Source organism: Orcinus orca, chromosome 9, assembly GCF_937001465.1.
Source record: "Orcinus orca chromosome 9, mOrcOrc1.1, whole genome shotgun sequence".
NCBI classification, from domain to species: Eukaryota; Metazoa; Chordata; class Mammalia; order Artiodactyla; family Delphinidae; genus Orcinus; species Orcinus orca.
In genome coordinates this window covers 64,501,380-64,526,246 of record NC_064567.1, presented here as the reverse complement: position 1 = coordinate 64,526,246, position 24,867 = coordinate 64,501,380, and the positions used below count along the sequence as shown (strand labels likewise).

Here is a 24,867-nt window from a genome sequence, read left to right as displayed (position 1 = left end):
GGAATTTACATAAAATACAAATATCATGTCCTTTATGCTCCACAACTTTGAATGGTTCTCTCACTCACAGGAGGTGCTTCTCTGGATCGACATAACTGCCCTTGATCTGACCTAGGCTTCAGTTCCACTCTTATTTCCACTGCTCAACAAAAACTCCTTACAGTGAGGCCAATGAAAAATCTATATTTCCCCCACCCACCAATAAACAAAGAAAAGACTTTTATTTCATATTTCCATTGATTACCTTCACTCAATATGAAAACTTCATAGTAATGTACGACTTCATATAGCCTTCTGTGCCTCCCCAAGCAGAATTATATGCTTCCAATTTAATTACTATAATCTTGTCTTTGTACTTCTAAAGCCCAATATGTAGAGTTACTTGATTCACATTTGCTGAAATAATGGTATTGGAAAATTAAAGGAAAAACAAACTATAGACAGATAAGTAGGTAGGTATGTTATATACATCACATATATTAAAAACTGTATAATCATATAACTTAATACTGTTCTCATGTTTATGCTGCTGATTTCTCATATGTAGGACCTGTATTAAAAACTGTTAACATGTATCAGGAAAATGTATTTCTTTTGACTTTTCCATAATTACTAAGTCCTCCTTAGAGCAAGTAGCACATTTGCAAAGTGCTAGGGTGGTACGAATCCTGGGGCTGTGAAATAGTGAAACTATTGGATTCACAATGTGCCAGTAACCTTGGCACTGGCCTCAGCTACAGCAGTTGCTCTAACAAACTGAGATTTACAGTCAGTTTAAACTGTGAGAAGCAGTAGGGCAAAGTGATTAAGAAAATGGGCTCTGATTTTAGAAAATCCAAGTTCAAATTTCAGTTCCCTACTTAACACATTCCTATATGACCTTAAACACATTCCCTAACCTTTCAGAGACTCCTTCCCTGTAAAATGGAAATGATAATGGTACCCACATAAAAGAATTATTGGAAGCATTTAATGAGGTAATATGAATTAAGTTTTAAACTTAGGCTGTGCAGACTTTCAGATACACAAGACACACAGACTGCTGTCTGGCATCAGTCTACTTAGAAAGATAAAGAACTTGTCATCATTGTAGCAACAGACATTCCTCATCTGGTGGTAATTCTTCTAGAAATCAATGCAGCACAATTCAGATGGAAGAAGAAAATTCTACATCCGGCAAGTCCAAGAGTTGCCTTGGCTTAAAAGTCTCAGGCCCCACAGGCACCGATATCTCTTGAAGTGATCCCGTAGCCATAGACTGCAAAGTCCACACAAAACACAAGCCCTATTCCAAGAGCTGACACATTCAGGCAAGCCCAGAGTTGTGGCTGCCTACCAGGTAGTTTTAGTTTCTCCAGAGCAAATGGAATTTATCAAAATTGATCATTGTATCATAAATAATATTATCTGGTAACATAGCTGATATTTCAGCTTTCATCAGGTTACCAGGTAACTGTAACTGGAGGTATTTAACTGATGGTCAAATTCTCCACAAAAGATTAAAAGGGATTGTTAATTCTCTGCCTCTACATAGAATATGGACTTGGTAAGTAATACATAGAGGATAACATATGCATATATGTATATGAATACAATCTCATGAAGGATTAGAAATGTATCTAAGAGGAAATTAACATGGAGAGTTTTGGAAAAAAGGAGTTATAGAGGTCATCATTTGGTCATCATTTTGCCTGATTTTCCTGGATAAACTCACAAGTGTTAGAGTGAAAACTTGTTCATCACAGAGAAAGTTTTGTTCTAAGGTTAGTGTTGTACCTAATGCATCATTAACACTCAATATATGACATTTGAGTAAAACTGGGATTCTGGTCCTCTCTGTTGTTATAAGAAGAACAGAGCTGACTTACAGGGCCCTTTTACTGCCACTCTCAGATGATTCTCCTGCCCAGACCTCTCAGCTCAGACAAACTGACTTTGACATATTGAGCTCTAATTGTCTCCTAGGAATGCAATTTTTGTACACATGCCAGTAGAATTAAAAAGATTGTATGTGAGTTGTTATATTAAAATGGACCTGCCTCTCTGTATGGTTGGTTATCATAGTTAAATATAGCAGCTGAATGATGAGACAGAATTATCAGTGAACTCTCCCACTGGAACAGATGCCCTATCGTGGCAGCATGCCTCCTGTGTCTTGTAAACGTGAGCTACTAGTTACTGAGAATGGGCAGGAGTTCAACTAAGAATCAACGCAAGGCCATCCAATGCCAGGAAAACCCCTCAAAGTGCATATGCCCGTAGTTGATGACATTTGTAACATCATCTTCGTATGTAGACATTACAATTTAGAATTCAACATCCCTCTAATTCAAGGAGGATTAGATAGATACGAATTTGAACATAAATACTTTACCGATGAATTAGAGATCTATTTAGAGGATATCTCTACAGTAATATAGCTTAAATAGATTTATATTTCCAATGCTTACGATGTATTTAATTAATATACTCATATGTATACCTTACATTAAAGTATGAACTGGAAAAGTTGATGTAGTTGAATAAGGATACATTGTAATTGACAGCTAAAGTTTCAAACAGTATTAAAAATAATGTTAAGCATAAATTAAATTACTTTTTCTGTTCAATATTGTATTAGTTATCCAGGCATGTTTATTTAAATCACTAAATGGAAATTATCATATGTTAACAGTTCTTGGTTCCTCATTTTCTAAATAAAGACAAATCTGGAATGAGTAAAATGAACAATATGGTAAACTTAGTTTCAGCTAATTTTGCATAACCCCTTTATTTTCTATTTCCTATGAGTGGTTTAACAACTCTTACAAAATAGGAGGAAATGCAAATGTTAGCTTTGAGTCTAACAGCTTTTACACATCGTAAATGTTGATATCTTTTTAATGAAATTGGAATTGTACCTCCAAGTAGAAATAAAAATGTCCAAGCTGATTTCACTCTGGCGTGTAGAAGACAAAGTTCATGCCTGCCTGTGAGTCTGTGATGAGAATATTAATGCTCTTTTGCAGCTTTTGCCAACAAGAGAAGCTGCCGCTGACCTTCCAGGCCTGTGTGATCACCAAAGAGTGCCAGGTGTCAGAGTGGTCTGAGTGGAGCCCCTGCTCAAAAACGTGCCATGATATGGCATCCCCTAAAGGCACCCGTGTGAGGACGCGGCTCATCAGGCAGTTTCCTATTGGCAGTGAGAAGGAGTGTCCAGAACTTGAGGAAAAAGAACCCTGTGTGTCTCAAGGAGATGGAGTTGCCCCCTGTGCCATGTGAGTAAATAAAGGATGGTGGCATCTGCTGCCCTGTCTGCCCAAACTGCATGTTCCTTTAGCGGTTTGATTTCAACTGGATAGTATGTTGAGAAATAGAGATTTTTACAAATTCTAAGTAGAAAAATATCTCTCTACAAACACTATCCTGTAAAAATGACTGGTTTTACAGGGTAAAAGTGTCTTTAACAAGCTGTATTTCCCAGTCTCCATGAAAGTTAGATTTTTAACGGCAATTCCCTGTTTGTGTATTTTCTATCATGGGGATTGGCAAGCTTTTTCCGTAAAGGAGACGATAGTGAACATGTTAGCCTTTACAAGCCACATGTGTCTCTGTCACGCTTCAGCTCTGCCATTGGAGCTGTAGGTAATATGTAAACAAATGAGTGTGGATATGTTCCAATAAAATTTACTTATAAGAACAGGGGACAGGTTGGATTTGGCTGTAGTTTGTCAACTAGTCTATAAGGTAAAATAAAGTTTCAAAATACAGGTTCCTATTGCTTATTGAGCAAGTCCCATTAAAATTCAGTACTGTATATAACAATTCGTGTTGAATAGAGTAAAATGCTATATCCAAATAATGAGACTGTAAGCTCCTTCAGGACAAAGACTGCTTATGAACCTTGGGGGTGGGGCTTGTTTGTTTTTTAATTGCTTGCATGTCATAGGACCAGGCACACAGTAAGTGCCCAATCAATGTGCATTGAATTCAGATGAAATAAGACTAATTTTGAAATATTTGGCAGCGTAACTATATTCTTTTTATCCTTAAAAAATATCATCTCCAAGACATTACTGTGAATTATCTTGGTGATCAATATATTTCAGCTTAGTCTGAATATAGAATATTTATGAAACAACTTACAGAATCTTAGTTTCTCAGTAGATATGCACAAGCTTCATTGAAAGGTTCCCTGGAATATTTCAAATATTTAGAGAACATGCATACAGCTTGAACTGCATGACACAGTGAGGAGGAAAATTGCTACTATTATTGTTCCTCCTGCCATTTCTAACAGTAATAATAATAATAACAAAGAATAGTAATGATTCAGACAAGATCTTCAATTATGCAGCACTTTGGAATCATCCCTTCTCTGATATAACAAGTGACGGAATGCTCTAGAGAGTTTTCTTCCTAACTACTCTGCGTGTCCTGCTGACTTGTGTGTTCCCCTCTACATAACAGTTTCAAGGAAGTTTCCAGGTTCTCTAATCAGAGTGTTTTGTCTCCTACAAGTTTCTTCCATTTTTGTCTCAAGCTAGGTGTTTTATTCTTTATCCTCTCAAATATTCAAACGCCATTAGCTATTAATTAAAATCTCTATTCTGAATCTTTCTTCTAACCCTTTATGGATGATAGCACTTTTTTAGAATGTGCGATCAATTGACGTTACTAAAAATTTGTTCCTCTCACAGGACTCCTTAAGATGACCTAAATTGGGACTCCATTCTATAAAAAAAAACAAAATTTTCATTTTAGCTCCCCTAATGAATGACTTGTTTGGTTTTACTTTCCTTCACTGTCTCTCCTCCCAAGGCATCAAGTATCCATGTTTTTAGAATTGACCTGAATGCTGCACTTCCTTTATAAATGTATGTCAAGAGTGTTGTTCCTGGATGCCCCAGTCCTGCACCTCTATTAAGCCATGAATCCCCACTTATAAAAACTGAAAAACGAGCATGAAGTTCAGCTTTACTGTCATGAAACTTTACCACTGACAAAGCAAAGCCTCTAGATGAGACATCCTAGAGCCCACTTAACCTTTCTGTCTAACTGAGGTGAACATTAGCACACCCATTTGTACCTATGTTGGCTGTTAATCTGATTACTAAGGAGGCATCTTGGTTAAAGTGGAACCAAGTGCTACATGAGCCATTTTCTTTGTGCTTTTAGAATATCCATTTTCCTCGAGGTGGAGAAATGCCGTCACTTTCTATCTTCAGTGGCATCGGGAAATGGTTCCCGGTCTATCTCCTTAAAGCATGTGTTGGGCTGACAATCCCCTGACATTTTTTTCACATTATAATCTTTATTGGAGCTTTAGTTTAGAATCACAGATCATCTTTCCTGTGTTCCACTGATTAGAAACGTCAGCTCTTTTCATCATTCATCAGCACTCATCAGGGATGCTCAGTGCTACAGGAAAAAAAAAAAACAACTCTTATTCTCAACAATAAAGAGAAAACTCTGAATTATGTTACATTTTTATTACTAACACACAATTATAATTTTGATCCAGTACGAAGCTGCAATTTTCATGCATTCTGTTAGAGACAAAACAAATGTTTGGGTTCATCATCATTTAGAATGTGTTCCATTCTCAGATTCAACCTTCCTTTGCTTATAAGCATCAAGAAAGGGCAAGCCTGAGTTCAGCTTAATTGAACATAAAATTTCATGTTTTCAGCATTATGCTCTCTTTTCATAAAATATTTATAAGTAACTTCCAGTAGTTGCAATTAAAACTGGATCATGTTAAATTTAACCCCTCTTTAAATGGAGCAGGATGAGGATGTAGAGGAAGGGATTGAAAGTGAACCTGCACCTTAGATATAGTCTAAGATTAATTCAAGAGGCAAGTATTTTTCAGATTAATCTTTTTTTAATAAATTTTTATTTTATTTATTTTATTTTTGTATGTGTTGGGTCTTCATTTCTGTGCGAGGGCTTTCTCTAGTTGCGGCAAGCGGGGGCCACTCTTCATCGTGGTGTGCGACCTCTCACTGTCGCGGCCCCTCTTGTTGCGGAGCACAAGCTGCAGACGCGCAGGCTCAGTAGTTGTGGCTCACGGGCCTAGTTGCTCCGCAGCATGTGGGATCTTCCCAGACTAGGGCTCAAACCCGTGTCCCCTGCATTGGCAGGCAGACTCTCAACCACTGTGCCACCAGGAAAGCCCCAGATTAATCTTTTTGAGGAACAAAAAATAGGAGTGGAGAAAAGTTTTATTCAGTAAACAGGTTGCCACTGCCATCATTTTCTTTATCTAGGTATGGCTGGAGGACTACAGAGTGGACTGAGTGCCGTGTGGATCCTCTGCTCAGTCAGCAGGACAAGAGGCGGGGCAACCAGACGGCCCTCTGCGGAGGAGGGGTCCAGACCCGAGAGGTGTACTGCGTGCAGGCCAACGAGGACCTCCTCTCACACTTAAACTCCCACAAGGACAAAGAAGGTAAGCTGTTTTCTTCTCAAGTACTCAACTGTGGAGACCAAGAGTGGGATCATCCTGCAGGGGTGTATATGTAGCCGTTTGGGGCAGGAAGAGTCATATTTCTGTTCACATTATGGCTGATATTGACTAGGGTGAACAGTAGTCTAAATTATGGTTGTAAAAATAATTAATACAGTTCCATCTTTGGTCCGTTCTGATTCACTGACAAACCTCTCTTTAGTAGGAGTAATTAATTATAAAAATAGAATAAAGATGTATCTCGTAAGGATACATATAGAATGCAAGTATGTGTTCCAAAGTCCAAATTTTCTTTTCTTCATATAAGAAGAAGTAAAACGTGCTTGTAAAAAGAGCACCTTATTTTGCTGTTTATAATGGGGTTGAAAAAAATAAGTTAATTATGGTATTGAGTGAAAATTTCAATTTGAATTTAAAAGAAATAAATACAGAATAAAACTACAGGAAAAAAAACAAAAACAAAACAACAAAACAAAATAAAAAAACTACAGGAAAAAGTCTTTAACCCAAAGGCATGACTTCTTTTTTTTTAATTTTTTAATTTAATTTTATTTATTGTTTTATACAGCAGGTTCTTATTAGTCATCAATTTTATACACATCAGTGTATACATGTCAATCCCAATCGCCCAGTTCAGCACACCACTACCACCACCCCACTGCGGCTTTCCCCGCTTGGTGTCCATACGTTTGTTCTCTACATCTGTGTCTCAACTTCTGCCCTGTCTCAACTCTAAACTTTTACTCATTATTGGATCAAGTTTATATTCAATTAGTAGCCCGTTAGTCCACACAAATATGAGACTTTTCAAGCAATGCTGTAAGCAGACCCTTTTACATTTCACTACCTGAGGGATTGCAGGACTTCTATCACTAATACATTCAACATATATTGATCAGTTGCCAGGAGAGCTCCAGAAATTTTGTGTGGTGGTGAGGATGAAAATATCAATACAAACTTCATGTCAGGAAAATGCTCGTGGTCATCTTGAGGGCACACAAACAGCCCAATAGTTATAATGCAGTATGATATGCATTATAATTGAGTTTTAGAATAACCATAGGGAGATCATAGAAGGAGGAACCTTCACAAAGGAGGTGGAACTTGAGCTGAGTTATGACACATACACTTCATACATGTTTTATGAAGTGGGCATTTCATAAAACAAAAGAAGAGATGGCTCCTTTGCCTCCCCCAAAAAAGAAGTGGCACTGGTGACCAGTAATTCTTGGGAAATAAGGACTAAAGTTTTGCATTTGCAACTTGAAAAATTTAATTGTTTTGTATCCACTAGCTTTACACAGCACGTTAGCTCATTTAGGAATCTAGCCTAGGGATACATTTTACTACTAACGTATCTTGAGGTTTTAAGGAAATACCATAAAACATGTAATGTTAGTACATTAATATTGTCTTGGCCACTTTAATGGCTACATTTTTAACACTCTTAGGTGGATTTATTATAGCAGTCCTTTCAGAGTAGTATAATTTCACTGCTAGAGGTAGATTAGATTTTAGTTTCTGAACGTCAGTTATATCCTGTAGGTTATTGCTTTCAAAAAGATCCTTCAGAATTCTGAATTGCAACAGGACATTTAAAAAAATCATTTTGTCATAGAATTCCCCTTCTACTGCTGTCAAAGCACTGCAGAGCAACAAAAGTAAGTCACAGAAAAAAGGGAAAACACAAAGAATATTATTATTAAGATGTATCTGTTGGACTAAAGCAAATGCTAAAGCAGAGATTAATAGACATGGAAGTAGTCAATTCACCTAAAATTAATATTTAATCATGTAAGTATGTAACATGAATAACTTAGGAATTTGTGTCCTTTCATGTCCAATACCAAGAATATTAATAAAACTCTTATTGCAAAAATAGCTGATTCTTGCTAAAAGTTGCAGCTTTTTTTTCTTAGAACTTAGACTGAGTTCCCCCTAGAAGTACTTAACATTGCCCAATAGGAAACTTGTTTAATATACCAGCATCCCAAGGGTGACATGTAAAGACTGTAAATATGTGTGAATGGAGAATACTTAGACTGTGGGCTGTGAAGATTGTTCACAGTCTGTCTTCTTAAACAAATAAGAAAGAATGAAAGCTTACTTTATAAAAACAGGGAAACCTCTCAAAATAACTTCCTCATTCAATCCTAGTTAGAAGGTACTGATCTCAAGAAATCCTGACTGTGTAACCATGAACAACCTACTCTAAGAACAATTCATATTGTACTTAATTAGAAGAACAAGGACTACACTTTTGTTTTTGTAGATTCACACTTTGTGTCCTATAAATGTCGTTTTCACACATAACCAAACTATTAAAAATACCTTAGGGCTTCCCTGGTGGCACAGTGGTTGAGAGTCCGCCTGCCGATGCAGGGGACATGGGTTCGTGCCCCGGTCCGGGAGGATCCCACATGCCACGGAGCGGCTGGGCCCGTGAGCCATGGCCACTGAGCCTGCGCGTCCAGAGCCTGTGCTCCGCAACGGGAGAGGCCACAACAGTGAGAGGCCCGCGTACTGCAAAAAAACCAAAAAAAACAAAAAAAAACTTAATTCAAAATAAAATACTTTAGCTCAAAAATAAAATTTCTTGATGCAAAAAATACTGTAAACAAGTGATATGAAATTCACATAAACTTCCTTTATTATCTTCGTACATCATATTACACAGAAGAATGATAATGACCACCTTAGCACAAAGGCAGGGTCATATTAAATCACTTTATTCACTGGCGTATTTACTACTGTTAATTGACTCACCCCACACAAGGCCCTAAAAATTCTTTTCCTTGGAGCTAATATATTTAATTTGCAGAAAATTGAAATATTTATTATTAAAGTTCTCACAAAGTGTAAAGTATGTTATTCAAAACTTGAAATGAGTTGAATTATCAGAATACTTATTAAGTTGGCGATGGCATCTGTAGACAATAGGAAAAATATATCTGCTTGATATTGGAGAGTATCCACATTTTATTCTTGGAATTCTCCCAATTCTAGAACAATATTCAGGTGATCAAAATTTCCATAATCACTTCTTTAGAAGAAAGGCTTGACAAGTTCTGTACGGAGGAGACTTAGTAGTAAAATCTTTGGCAGTTTCTGTCATCTGGCCCTTCAGAATTCCAGTAGGCTTGAAGAATATCCAACTTACGCTGGCATGAACTCTATCCTTCTCAGGATATGACAGGACGAGGCCTTGCCCATGGGGAGGTTATCAGCATAAGTCCTAGAAAGCTGATGAAAATGTTGCTGATCATTAGATGCATGAACGCGAATTGACTTTTTTAAGAGTTCAAAGTGACTTGAAAGTAGATTTTAGCTATAGTAATTCAAGAAATTCTTCCATTTGATACAGATTGAACATGTTTTTAAATGAGGGGCACCAAAGGTATTGGTTATAAAGCACCATAAAACTTACTGCAATTTATATTATAGGAGATTTTAGAACATTCCTTTATAGAAAATGTAGCAAATAATCCACACTGAAATCTGGAGAAGGTCCGTGGGATTTGAGGTTATGACGATAGACAGCCTGGATAATGAGCCTGTATGATGACACAGAATGAGATAAACCGGCAGAAAGGTTTGGAGAATCAGTAGAAAGATGGATTGAGGGAAGGATGATTGTACTGTGAATGGGTAGACAGAAGGATGAATAAAGAGCTCATATTTTCCCATCTGCAAAGAAATAAGAATAAAATAGTCACCATCCCTAAATGAAATGCAAATTCTTTATAATTGTAGTCTTTTATCTACAGTTTCCACAGACTAGCCCACTTCAGTCAACACTATTTTGAAAAAAAAAAAAAAAAAAAGGCTATGCTTATGGTGCTATTTCCCTGTTATTTCAGAAAGTAAATATCAGAGAGTTCATTGAAGTCTAGTGCTGCATCTTTCCTATCCATCACTTTTGAAATAACAGGTGCGTGAGACTATTTTGCATAACATTTCAATCAGAAATGTGTATCAGGGTTCTCTGTACATTCCCTGATATAATTCTTAAACCCTCTAGGAAAGATAGTAATTTACTTTTACTTTCTATTTTGCTAGAAATAGAAGCTGTCCCATGAAATAGAAATGATTTTGTGTTTCTTGTCTTTCTAGAACATGATTATATAGATATAAATTATAGAAAAACATAAAAAGATTTTTAAATTTACTGACTTTATAATGTCACTAGGGGACTTCCCTGGTGGTGCAGTGGTTAAGAATCCGCCTGCCAATGCAGGGGACACGGGTTCGAGCCCTGGTCAAGGAAGATCCCACAGGCTGCGGAGCAACTAAGCCCGCGTGCTACAACTACTGAAGCCCATGCACTCCAGAGCCCGTGCTCCACAACAAAGAGAAGCCACTGCAATGAGAAGCCTGCACACTGCAACAAAGAGTAGCCCCCGCTCACCACAACTAGAGAAAGCCCGCACGCAGCAACGAAGACCCAATGCAGCCAAAAAAATAAATTAATTTTTAAAAATGTCACTTTAATACCATAATTATATAAGCATATATAAAGTTTTGTTATGAATACTTTTGTTGTGGTAAATTAATGAAGGTATAAACACTTTTCATAATTTATCATTATATTTTTAAACACACCGCTTTGTTCTCTCTTAATCTTCCTATGGTAAATGAAGAAGGAACTAAATCACATAATGGCTACATTTGGGAAACATAGCCTACACTGGTGCAGTGGGTTGTAAAAAGCACTGTGATATAATTATAGAATAACTAAAACATTCCTATGTTTTAAATCCTAAATCCCTGAAGGAATCAAACCTTCCTCGGAAATCAGTCCTCTGGATATTTTGTGGAAGAGAAGGGCTGTTTCCCTAGGAAATTTCTCTGTGATCAGTGGATTACAAAATGGAAGGTGCGATGCCAGGAGGTTTCAGCCATTGGGATAGAAGCTAATAAAAACTTACATTCTGAGAATTAGATTAAGCTGGTCATTGGTCTACGCCAGAGGTAACTTAACAATTTTTAGTAGAGGAAGAGCTTACTAATGACATGTCAGGAAGTATTCAACCAAAAAGGCAATCAAAGAAAAATATAATGAGGCAGCTCTGAAGTTGTGTAAACATGATAACAATGCTTACAGTACCTTTGACTTAGTCAATGTTTAATAAGCATTTGTTGTTTGACATGTTTACTCTCCCCTTTGTAAAATAGTACAATTTCCTTTTAAATTTGTCTGAAAATTGTCTCTTCAGCATTTCAGGTACACTTAAACATTCTCTATTTCAGCTAGGGGCTATATCCACAGACACCATTCTTCACCCCTGAATAGTTAACTATTCACACCTCTGACTTGGAATAGAGGACACATGATCTAGTTGTTAGGTCAAATGATGAGAGTCAAAATGTATACACTTTGTGTCAGGTTGGCCACTCATTTAAGAGAATAGTTTTATATGTCTATTTTCCTCTTTTCTAATTATATAGATAGCTTAAAAATCTTCTGAATTTTCATCTTAAGACTACTTTCAAGAGAACCCCAGACAGATAATCAGGAAATCTGGTTTTCATTTCTGCTTGGCCTTATATCTTGCTGCACATTACTTAACTTTATTTACCTAAAAATGGCTATTTAATTGCACTTACGTTACATTTCCAGCAATGTGGCAGACTAGAATAGCTGAAAATCATCCTTTAAAAAATACCTAGACATTCAGGATACAATATTGTTTTAAATACTTTTAAGAGAAGAACTGAGATCTTGATTAAACAGTTTCCCAAAGCAAACCATGAAGTCTGAGATGATGCTTTCTGTGGTTGCCCTTGGGTAGGGATGGTACAGAACAAGGGTTTACATTATGGGGACTTGAGGGCATGACATAAACTTGTACTCAGAGAAAGAGAGTACAAGCAGAAATACTGCATTACTTCATCAGCCTCAAAGGGTTATAGCGTCAATGATTGAGCAGAGAAATTCAACTTACCTATAGAGGGAGATAACAAGGAAGCAGATCAGCTTCAGCCTTAAATCAGGGCAAAAACAAACCTCTCCTAAAAATTCCAACTATGGGCCTGTACTCATATGAGTTTAAGTTTCAAATGTATGGTACTTCCATAAGTCCAAAGACCACAAAGCTGAAAATTAATATAAGAAATGGTGTCAGGCAGTGGTATTAGCAAGGTGCCTGACATAGCAAAAGCAAAAACTCTAAAGATGGGAATACCTTAACCTAAGCTGCAGGATTTTCCCAGGTAAACTGCACCATTCAAATTTGTGAACTACATGAGGAAAAATAATTCATTGTAAACAGGATTTAGAATGCCTAACAAACAGTAAAATTAGACTTGCAAATATTGGACTAAATATTAGATTTGCAAATATTAGACTTGGAAATATTAGAAAAAGCAGATACAAACTATAAAATACATATGCTAAAACTTATTTATGATGTAAAGGAAAACTTAAAACATTAAATATAATGAGTCACAATTAAAAAGACCAGATTTTAAAAAAAGAAAAAGGAAAGAAACAAAAGTTCTGGAACTGAAAAATAATTTAACTGGAAATAAACAAATGGGTAGATTATACACATTGAGATAAACAATTATTAGTAAACTAAAGACAAATGTAAGCAAATTATTCAAAGTGCAACACTGAAAATAGAAGTTGAGAATGAAAGCAAGGATAACAGTCATGAAGAATTAAACAAGAAGGTTCAGAGTGAGACAATCAAGAGAAAAGATGAGAGGATTGTCTAGAATTGATGAAAGACAAGATATACAGGATCAAGAAAATTTGCAAGCAAGATAATAATATATGTACACTTCATATACAATGTAGTGAATTCTCAACTCATCAACTCCAAAGACATATTAAAAGGAACAGAGAGAAGGAGAAAATTAATTACAAAAGAATTAACAAATTAGCAGTGAAATTCTGAAAAGCTACAGAAGATCAATATAATAAAAATAATATATTGAAAGTACTGAAAGGAAAATAAATGTCAACTTAAAATTATTTATCCAACTACCTATCATTGAAAACTATGGGCAAAATTAAGACAAAAGTGAAAGGACTAATAAACCCTTACTGAATGTACCGCTAAATGATGTTTAGAAAGAAGGAAATTGAACCCAGAAAGAGAAGAATTCAAGATGTGCAAGGAATTTGGTAAGCATGTGGGTAATCTAAATAAGTATAAATATGTGTGAAGCAACAACAATAATTTTCATGATTAAAACACTGTAAATTAGTTAATGACCAACAATAATACATGACAGGAGGAAATAATAAGGAGTGTATTGTTTGGGAAAGTGTAGAGATATTGAGCACCCTTATATATTACTAAGTTATTATGCCTGTTAAAAAATTAAAAATAATTATTAACATAAAAATACATTATCTATATACACACTTTTCTAAAAGGGATTAAATAAAAATGAGTCAATTCAATAAAAGTACTGAACAAGAGAAAAAAAATCATTGTTTTCTTAGAGACAATCTAATTAATACCAAATAAAAAAGACTAAAAATCTGGAAATATGACTTTTCAAATGTCAGAGTTAAAGGTTATTACAGAAAGTCATTTTGTTTTTGTTATTATTATAAGACCAACCAACTGTTTTATAAGTTTTTTGCCATGATCAAACTAAGAGTGTGGATTACTCAGTCCAAACATTTACCACTGCTAGAAAATACCTGAACAGATCACACGTTGTATTTCCCAGGCAGTAATGCCATCTTTATATACAAAGTGCAGCTGAAAATTTTATTTTAACATGAGAAATAACATGAGATTGATTTGAGTTATATATGTGTGCAGTGTCAAAACTATCCAGAAGATTTAATGGTTGGATTGATTAAACAGCATTTGACAGAAAATTTTATTGGATAATCAAAAATGCCCAGAATTTTCTCCAGTATTTTTAGAGTGAAGGATAATCTTCACAAACATAAAACTCAATAAAAATTATGTTGCTAACTTGATATTGTTCAGTGAAGCATGAGAATGACTAAACTTTTAAAACTGAAGGAAACATCTGAAAATTCCTGAGTATTTCAAACCTATCTCCCTTTGTATCATTCTCATTTTTTTCCCAGTTTGCTAATGGGAAAGGTGAATGACACTGGCTTGATTACTTAGACAAAGGTAATAATGACAAAGGAATTATTACCCAGAGAAGATAATAAAATTCATTATGTATGTTGGTGCCTTTGACAAAGTCATAGATGGTGTGCTGTTAAATATGTGAGTGATATTAAGCTAGAAAGGATAAAACATACTAGATAATAATTTTATGATGCAAAAAGATATCAGTAGGCTAGACACATTGAAATTTCTCCAACAATATGAAGTCTAACGAAATACTTACAACAAATACCTACACTTAAGAGCCAAATGCCCACTCTAAAAGGAAATGATACCATAATGATGATGATATGATGATGATACGATGACAGTGAGAGTATTGATTATGTTTTTTAAGGCACTATGTTAATTATTTGGTTGCTGTGAAGATTAAATGTTTAATGGGAAGGAACAGATGGCATCGATTGCTTAATATTATTATTTTTTATTAAAGTAGAGTTGATTTACAATGTTGTTTTAGTTTCAGCTGTACAGCAAAGTGACTCAGTTATAGATATATAACTGAATGATATATATATATGATTATATATATATTCTTTTTCAGATTCTTTTCCATTATTACTTATTATAAGATATTGAATATAGTTCCCTGTGCTATACAGTAAGACCTTGTTGTTTACCTATTTTTTAAAATTTTTATTGGGAGTATAGTTGATTTACAATGCTGTGTTAGTTTCAGGTGTACACTAAAGTGAATCAGTTATACATAAATCTACTCTTTTTTAGATTCTTTTCCCATATAGGTCATTACAGAGTACTGAGTAGAGTACCCTGTGCTATACAGTGGGTCCTTATTAGTTATCTATTTTATATATAATAATGTGTATATGTCAATCCCAATCTCCCAGTTTATCCCTCCCCTCCCCTCCCCTTTCCCCCAGTAACCATAAGTTTGTTTTCTACATCTGTGACTCTATTTCTGTTTTGTAAATAAGTTCATTTGTATCATTTTGTTTTTTAGATTCCACACATAAGTGGTATCATATGATATTTGTCTTTCTTTGTCTGACTTCACTCAGTATGACAATCTCTAGGTCCATCCATGTTGCTGCACATGGCATTATTTTGTTCTTTTTTATGGCTGAGTAATATTCCATTGTGTGTGTGTGTGTGTGTGTGTGTGTGTGTGTGTGTGTGTGTGTGTGTGTGTATCACATCTTCTTTATTTGCTCGTCTGTTGATGGACATTTAGGTTGCTTCCATGTCTCGGTTATTGTAAATAGTGCTGCAGTGAACATTGGGGTGCATGCATCTTTTAAAATTAGAGTTTTGTCAGGATATATGTCCAGGAGTGGGATTGTGGAATCGTATGGTAACTATTTTAGTTTTTTAAGGAACCTCCATGCTGTTCTTCATAGTGGCTGCACTAATTTACATGCCTACCAACAGTGTAGGAGGGTTTCCTTTTTTCTAAACCCTCTCCAGCATCTGTTATTTGTAGGCTTTTTGATGATGGCCTTTCTAACCAGTGTGAGGTGGTATCTCATTGTAGTTTTGATTTGCATTTCTCTAATAATTAGCGATGTTGAGCATCTTTTTATGTGTCAGTGGGTTAATGTTAAACTCATTCTGTGTCTGTTCTCCCGTGTTTCTTTTCTGAACATCAATCACAAGCTATCAATGAAGTGTTAAAATTTGGGTATCTCACTTGATATTCTTTCATTCACTCAGTACATACTTACTGAGCAACTGTTAGGTTGCACCACTGATTACGATGTTGAACATAGAATGTTTTAAAAAGCAGACTTGATCCCTGTCAGGGAACTTATAACCTACCTTATATAACCGAACCTCAAATAACCTCGTATTAAGGTTTTGTTTACTGGAAGTTCAGGGTTGCCCCTTCACAAGGCTAACATGGAGAGACTTCTACAGACATGCCAGTTTGGGGCTCTTCAGTTAAAATCTGAAAATATACTACAACCATGGTCCATCCTTAACAAAGAACCTTTACCCTTATTCACTGGGTATATTATTTTTCTGGAAATCACATATCTTCAAAATGTAGTTTAAAAATCACCTGTATGCTTTAAGAAAATGCAGAAATCCCTGGATGTTATCCACTGGGATTGTGATTCTGTAGGTCTGAAATGGGAGCAGGAATCTCTGTTTGTTTTATAAGCACCGTGGTGATTATAATTAGGAGACGATTTTACCGTAAAGCTCATGATGGTCCTTTTAAAAGGCCCTTTCCAAAGCTTTGGGAGAGACTGGGATAGGGAAATGGAAATCCGTTTTTCTTTCTTTTTGAGGCCCAAGGCTTATGTAATTTATGCATTGAAAAAAAAAAAAAAAAGCTAAATTCCAAATACAAAATCAGTAAGATCTCTGTCAGGGTTTCAGAAGGGTCCTGTGCATGTGAAGCGCCCTGACCTTAAGCCTCATGGGTTTCTTAATGAATCTGTCCCAAATTCTAACACAGATTTTTGGCCTCTATTTGAGCCAAAGAGTATCAGTACATTAAGATGAGAAACAGAAACACAGGCATTCGTGTCCTGAAGACAGGTTTCCCAAAGTTCTAGAGATAAAACTGGGAAGAATGGAGTGACTGGGAAAAGTCACTCTTTGTGTTCAGAAGTGAAGTAGAACTTTCAGTTCTAATATTGGTCTTAGTTATGTTCACTGAGCCCTAGTGATAGGTCCCTGAGCTGCAAATCTTTAGAAAACCACTATACCTTGCTAGTAGTTAAGTTAGGAAATTGGTGAGGAAGAACACTTTACACTGAGATACTGTTTCATCTCACTTTATATCTGTAACCCAAGATGGAAAGAAGCCATAGCTGTTAGTAAAGGACCTTCCATTAATGAAAGAAAAACATTAGATAAAATGTCACATAACCTGACACTATCGAGTGACTGTACTATGTGTGCTTTTTGTAACCCTTAAGCACATATTTCATCGAGTCAGTTGTCGATGAATGATAGCACCAGAAGGAATTTTGAAATGAACACTCAGGGACCTGCGCTGGCGAATGAATAGCATTTTTTCAGAGGCACACTCCTGCAATCTAAGAATGTAAAAGAAGTGGTCTGTGGCGGGCTGTTCCCTGCCTTGCTGATGATTGCTCAGTAGGGAGTAGCTGCTCTCACCAGTGTTAACAGAGGAGTACAAACTACATTGTGGAACTCATTAATATTTATTCCTTCTAAAAGCAATGGGCAATAAAAAGGGAAATAAACTGGGTAGAATAGCAATGGGAAAAGGAAGCCATGACAACAGATTCATCTTGAAAAGGTTTCACCATTTATTGTACACAAAAATACACTTGAAATACAAGGGTCCATATTATTAGTCTGGAATCCACTAAAAATACCTCTATGGGTCAGCTAATTTATAAAAAAAAAAATTGTATATTGAACACAGCCTAAGAATTTAAAGTAGCCATCTATATTATTGTAGTTATGTGATTTTGATCTATCAGTTTACACTTTCATATTTTCAATATTCAGCAAAGCTACATGTTCTCAGCATCAGATGCTGTGCTGTGTCTGTCTATAGACAAGAACTTTCTCTAAGCCAAGGGTCACCTGCCTGTTGCAACAGAGACCAGTGACCTTTCTTTTCCTTTTCTTGTGCTGCTTCTCTATTATCTGACTTGAAATGCCTTCAACCATTGTCACAACTATCCACATATCTCCTGTTTCAAATTGTCTTTTTCACACTGTTATCTTTTTTCATCCAAAGCCTATGCCCTTCTTATACTGTATTACACAAGTTACCATTTGATTACATAGAATTCTGTGCTTTTACAGTTGCCTCATGAGTATTATGCCAACTCCCCAAGATTTTAAGCTTCTGAGGAGGGAATGGCACTTTTTCCCACCTAAATTTTAATTGATCCATTATTCTTACCAGAGGTCTGGGTAGTTTGTGAATTGTGTCATTTAGAAATATCTTTAAGAGAGATTAAAAAGCCCTTCAATGAGAGGATGTTTACTTCCTAGACATCTAATTTACAGTGTTTCATTTTGAATTAATCTGTATGCCTCACTAACTTCATTCTTTTCCTCCTTTGTTTTCCTTTCCTCTGCAAAGGCTTAATGAGATAACATATGTAAAACACATCCTAGCATAAGGCCTTGCACTTATTATATGCCAAATGAGTATTAACTGCTTTTGTTTATGTGTTTACTTTTCTGCTTAAATTGAGAAAAAGGGAGGAATTTTTTTAGATGATAATTTTACTCCAAGCATTTTGCATGTAATAAAGGCATAATTGTATACTGGCCTTGCTAGTTGAGAAACATAACGGAGGATGTATAATTCATGGAGTCTGTTTTCAGTATGTCTCAAAATCCTTTAGTGTATTTACATTATCCATGAAATTGCTCCTTTCTTGGAAAAAGTAGACTTCCTTTGTATTATTTCAGAGCAAAAAGAAATAGAGCTAATTTTACTTCTGTATTTATGGGAGACAGAATAATTACAGCTTCCCTTACTTTGTGACGCTGAATCCTTGAGAAGTTTAGGCAGCGCTCTGTTGCCAAAGGACTCTGAAGGAAATACTTGCAATAACCGTGGGATTCTTTGGTTGCTCTAAAAGCACACTTTCATCATTGCTCAGCCTGTGCCACACTGGTCCATCTGCCCCTAACGTTACACAGGATTCCTGGGCTTCTAAAACCACATTGGTTAGGCAGCACTATGTCCGGGAGACCTTAACTTTTTTGACCAAAATAATATTAATAAACAGATGCAAAAAACTACAAAAGGGTCTTGTTGTTTTACATGTCCTCAGCTAGGTCTGGTTAGAAAGCCTGGGATCAGTTAAGTTCCTCTTCCATTACGAATTTCCAGAAGTACTTTGAAAATAAAAAAATCATGTTTTTCACTAAGAAAACTGTTGATCCATTTCTCACTGTCTTTCAAAAATTCATAACAAAGGGAGTAAGCAAAGAAACTAACATGTTGTGATAGTTTTCCTATTAATGCATGACTAAATTTTCGCAGACATACCAAGACAGTAAGTGACAGAGGACAGACTTGAGCCATTTTTTGACTCCAAGTCTAAATTCTATCTAGTCTTATTCCTCTGCCCTGTGAATTTGCTTCAGAATAAAAGACTGGGTACAGTAGCCACCCACAAGTTTATCAAAGTCACTGAAAGCAGTTCTAGTATATTAAATTATCCGATGATATTTCTGTTGCAAAAATAAACAAAAATGCCATGGAGATATGCCTCTTATAACAGAAAATTGAAAGAAAATTAAGGATAATTTAATTCCCTTTTACGATTCAACACAATTAAGAGATTCATTCCCTGAGATGGTTCTATAAGGTCAATATGAAGTCTTGCCCATGGGCATGTGAACCAGTATTGTGTTGAATCGTATGAAATTGTTAGTTTTGTAGGTCAAGAGCTGTTGATTAGTGGCAATTTCCTATACATCACCTGAAAAGGTACCTTTACTGTATTGTGTTAAGTCACCTAGTGGAACAGAACTACTCTGTTCCAGACTTTCCACTGTCAGAATCAAGCCTGCAGCTATTGACTATGAATTGTAGTCATTCTTTCCACGTGGACAGTATGCATTTGTGCTGTGTGCAGTGTGCTTTAGAGAGGGTAATGATTGTCTTCCGTAAAAATATGTAGATTCCCCTGTAGTAGATATTATTTATGGGAAGATAACTTACATTGATGGCTTGAGAGTGACTTGAATTTATCAAGCGGCTTTTATTCTATGCAGTTAGAAATCTTCCGTATTATGTGATTTTTAATACTTACCTGTGCCCCACTTTGTTTTATGTAAATATATAAAATAAAAGGAGATACAGTCATTTTAAGGATAAGTGGGTGAGGAATGTGGGGCAAAGGAAGAATGCTAGTAGTAAGAGGATATCCAACCAATGATGAATATAATAAAGATAATGTACGAAATGTGTGCCGTAAGATCCTGTGAGTATCTTAACTCTAAGCTTGATAGCCAGTGCAAAGAGGAATAGTGAATTATGAAATTCACAGCATCCATTAGACAGTAGAACCAGTTTTAAAGGAAAAGCACAATTTCTGGTTTTAGGGTCGGAAAGAAAATTCATCAGTAGGGCTTCCTAAAGAGGATAGTGCGACTGTATTGCATTACAACTTTATTAACATCTGTAGTGTAAACACCACAATGAATTTTATAAGGAAGCTTTTTCTTTAAGCAGTTTTCCTCAATGTAGGCCACTAGCATAAATGTGAAAGTGTAACTCAGGAAAGGCAAATCAGTAGGGATTAATGTGATACGGTACAGATTTATAGGTCTCTGCTAAGCAGGATAACCCAGGGATAGAGTTCAGAATATCTAAATGAATAGATGTACAGCTATTCCCTCAGGCAACCCTCCTCAGAGTTTTGATAGATATTGAGAGGCGGAGAGTTCCCTTACATCCCCTGACACAGGGATCTGGAGTACTTTTATTCTGCTTTCTGTTTAGTTGCACTTAAATGCAGAGACACATTTTCCAGCCATCATCTAGGTGAGAACAGGATTAGCATCCTTAAAAGAAAATCAAAAGGCTTGACAAAGACATAAACTTGAATAAAATATGATCCACTTCGAACAGTGAGATGAGTTCAGAACTAACTAGATGTAGGACAGAGAAAAAGTTTAGACACAGATAAAGGAATATCAAAGGTCCTTAAGTCTATTCCAGCACATAACCCATAGCAAAAATCTGTTACATGTACAAGGGAGACCAGGCTTCGACATTAATGCCATCTCTTAGAAGAAGCAGTTTAACTTTCTGGTATCTTCTTCAAGATAAAATAATTTGCAAGTGTAAATCTATGGACCTAAATGAGTTAACTTGAAGCGATAATGATGAGGAGGATTGAGAAGATGATAGACGCTTATTACATGTGAGACATTGTTCTGTTTTACATTTAGTGGTTAATTAGACCTTCACCACAAGCCTAAGAAGTACTGTTATTATATAATATTGAGGTATAGAGAAATTAAATAATTTTACCAAGGTGTATGGCTAGTAAATATCATAACCCGGGTTGTAAATCAAAAAGTCTGCTTCCTGGGCTTCCCTGATGGCGCAGTGGTTGAGAGTCTGCCTGCCGATGCAGGGGACATGGGTTCGTGCCCCGGTCCGGGAGGGTCCCACGTGCCGCGGAGTGGCTGGGCCCGTGAGCCATGGCCGCTGAGCCTGCGCGTCCAGAGCCTGTGCTCCACAACGGGAGAGGCCACAGCAGTGAGAGGCCAGTGTACCACAAAAAAAAAAAAAAAAGTCTGCTTCCTGAACCTGTGCTCTTAACCACTATGCCATGGAGTTAGGGTTATTTAATTGTCAGTCAGTTTGATGTTGAGAAAAAGTTACCTTCCCTCTAAGTGATACTTCTTTTAAAATATGTGCCTTTCTTTTAAATAAGTAATTATGTCTGAGAGTGAATGGTTTACTAAGGTTATTCCTGTTTAATTACAGTAAAATTATACATATAATGTCCCTGTTTCCATTTACTATGTCAGGAAGTTATTCATTCTTTCATTTATTTAGCTGATACTTACTGAATGCTGTCTATGTCTAGACAGTGTTCTAAAATGCTGAAAATAGAGAAGTAAACAGCACAGACAAGATTCTTGCTGTCACAGAGTTTATATATTTATGGAAAGAGACAAACTATCAGCAAAGAGATAAACAAGAAATTATCAGATAGCAAGAAGTACTATACGGAGGATCAAAGTAGCATGATGTGAGAGAGGATGACTGGGCAATGATATTTTTGGCACTCTAGGGTATTGTTTGGCTTCCCAAATTTATATATCTAAGCACAAATTCTCCTCTGAAGAACAAAATCATATATTTATCTTCCTGTTTGACATCTCCAATCATAACACTCAAGTGTGCTTGTCTCCCCTCCATACACTCTTGTAACGGCACAATAAATAAAAGTTTTAAAACAATATCGGAGTACAGTATACCTGAATAGTACAAATTCCATGATCTATTTAATACATGTGTTAAAATAAATCCCTTGAAGCTACTTAGGGGGAAAATAATCACTAACAGAATAGGCAACACAAAATAATTGTTTAGTAAATATTTGTTGAGTAAATGAATAAATGGACTGAGTAATGACCTCCAAGGGTCGGTATGTATGATTTCCAACGAATTATTACTTTGATAGCCAGAGAGATGAAAGTTATAAGATATGCATATTTAGAAATATATCACAAAACCTGGTAACTAAATATTTTAAATCATCAGAAAAGCAAGCATATTGTTAGGCTTCTGCTTCCAACTATAATTGAGTAACTGGAACCTCTCAATAAGAATAACTATAAAATTGGACAAAAATTACAAAGCAGCTGCTTTTAGGCATTAAACAGCAAGCTGCAGAAAACTGTAACCACAATTTTGAGGTGATCAATCACCTCAGTCTTCTACTGGAGGGTCTCCTCTCCAAACACAGAGTAGGAAAAATGAAGACAAGCAGAGCATCAGGTCTTGCTGAACTAAAGAGTTAGGAATCTGAATTCCAGGATGCTGAAATGACTGGAAATTTCAGGACAGGGTACAGAGAAAGGGCATTTGCACTGAGGGGAGTGGGGTGGAGTCCAGGCGTCTATGTGTGGATATCCCATGGGGCCTTGTCCCAGGGCTGGACTGCACGTGTGCAGATTGAGACTCTGTGAAGTCTAGCAGAGATCCTGTGCTGCAAGGCTGAGGGCTGAGTGGTGATAGAATAGGTAGTGCAGTGCTGGGAGATGTCAGAGTTCTAGCCCTGCAAGGATGAGAATCCTCACTGAACACCTCAGCCCTCATGGCTTAGGAGTAAGGACCACAGTGTCACAGCCAAGTTCAAATCTGAACCAGACAAGCCTTAATCCAAATGAAACCAAGCTTGAAAAGATCAGAAGGATCTGCTAGCAATTTAACTGTTTGACAGAACAAAATTCATAAAGGAAGATGACATAATCCAGACTCTCTACAGCGTATCGTTCACAAAGTCTAGAAAGTAAGATAAAAAGTTACTCCAGGGAATTCCCTGGCAGTCCAGTGGTTAGGACTCAGTGCTCTCACTTAGTTCAGTCCCCGGGTTCAGTCCCTGGGTAAGATCCAGCAAGCAGCCACATGGTGTGGCCAGAAGAAAAAAAAAAGTTATTCCACAAAATTCAATAAAGAGATCTGTTATCAAGAAAAAGCAGTCAGTAGAAATATACTTTTAGAGGACTCAGATATTACAGTTAGCAGACAAGGACTTTAAGGAACTATTATTATAGATATTTTCAAAGGTTTAAAGGAAAAGATTGTCTTGGAGAGTGAACAGATGGGAGTATAAAGAGAAAAATAGACATAAGAATATGGAAATTCAGAAATGTAACAGATCTGCAGTAAAAAAAAATCATTGTATTTTATTCTTGGTGCTAGCAAAAGAAAGGTTAAGTGATCTTGAAGACAGATCAATAGAAATTATTGGATCTGAGTAGAAGAAAGGGTTATTGATCTTGAAGACAGATCAATAGAAATGATCAGATCTGAAGAACAGTGAGAAAGAAGATAGAGGGGGAAAAAAGTGAAGAGAGACTCCGTGATTGGTGAAATAATATCAGACTATCCATGTATTAATGATATTATAGGGAAGAGAGAGAGTGATATGAGAAAAAAGATACTTGAAGAAATAAAGGCCAAAATATTCTCAAATTTGTTGAAAAAGGAACCATCAACTTTCATATGTAATAAGCTCAGCAAAACTCAAGCAGGATAAATACAAAAATGACAACAAAAATACAATAAACTCAAATTTCTGAACACTGAAGATGAAGAGAAAATTCTCAAAGCACCCAGAGGAAAAAACACATGATATATACATGTGAATAAAGATAACAAATGAGGGTTGAAATCTCATCAGAGATAATAAAGCAGTGTCTCTGCTGAAAAAAATTGTCAGCTTAGACCTTGGGAATTGAGTAAGTGCCTCTAGGCCCCAGTTCTCTACCTTCCCCCGGAATAACACCCCTAATTTCTTTTTGGGTGACAGATAAAAGATCTGAGGCACCTCCACCATTTCTTCAGTTCCAGAGAGCTTTATCTGGTGGAACCAAAACCCATAGTCTTGAGGAAAGATCAGCTTTCCTTCTCATATCTGTGGTTTCTCAGATTTATTTGGTGCCAGCTGGTCTAATATGAGTCTTCACAAATGAACGTGGCCTTCCAACTTAAATCCTGCTGTGCTCATTGGCAAACTTTCCTCTAACCTGAGGATGGAGCTGAGAAACGCCACAGCCAAGAGGGTTCTTTGATGAATTCATCAAGACTGGAGACAGAAGTCATCTTGACAGAACACAAGAACCAAGTGAAATACATATAAGTCA

General features: G+C 36.3%; 1 protein-coding gene across 1 annotated transcript in view; it reads left to right on the top strand.

Moving 5' to 3' along the window:
* The window catches only part of THSD7A (thrombospondin type 1 domain containing 7A), a 456,281-nt gene that overhangs the window by 233,719 nt on the left and 197,695 nt on the right, over positions 1-24,867 (top strand). The window contains exons 3-4 of the mRNA XM_004265544.3: positions 3,009-3,257; positions 6,252-6,433. Of these exons, the coding sequence (XP_004265592.1) occupies positions 3,009-3,257; positions 6,252-6,433 (431 nt within the window). The remainder of the gene's footprint in view (positions 1-3,008; positions 3,258-6,251; positions 6,434-24,867) is intronic.